At 47.6% G+C, this 353-nt stretch overlaps 1 protein-coding gene across 1 annotated transcript in view; it reads left to right on the forward strand.

The window, feature by feature from the left end:
- Positions 1-353, forward strand: part of LOC107571906 (mucin-5AC-like) — an 18,692-nt gene that overhangs the window by 3,308 nt on the left and 15,031 nt on the right. The window contains exon 5 of the mRNA XM_016258289.1: positions 107-353. Within this exon, the coding sequence (XP_016113775.1) occupies positions 107-353 (247 nt within the window). The remainder of the gene's footprint in view (positions 1-106) is intronic.

Raw genomic sequence — 353 nt, forward strand, 5'->3', positions numbered from 1 at the left:
CAGCTCTCTCCGATTCATCCCCCACTACCGCAGGAGTTACCACAACAGCACCACAAACTAGTGTTACAACAACTGAATCCTCCACAACAGCAGTGCCCTCAACAACCACTACAACTCTTGCTGAATCATCCACCACTACCGCAGGAGTTACCACAACAGCACCACAAACTAGTGTTACAACAGCTGAATCCTCCACAACAGCTACAACAACAGCAGTTCCCTCAACAACCACTACAACTCTTACCGAATCATCCACCACTACTGCAGGAATAACCACAACAGGACCACAAACTACTGTTACAACAGCTGAATCCACCACAACAGCAGTTCCCTCAACAACCACTACAACTCTT

This window comes from Sinocyclocheilus grahami, unplaced genomic scaffold, assembly GCF_001515645.1.
Source record: "Sinocyclocheilus grahami isolate Dianchi unplaced genomic scaffold, SAMN03320097.WGS_v1.1 scaffold1668.1, whole genome shotgun sequence".
Taxonomy (NCBI): domain Eukaryota; kingdom Metazoa; phylum Chordata; class Actinopteri; order Cypriniformes; family Cyprinidae; genus Sinocyclocheilus; species Sinocyclocheilus grahami.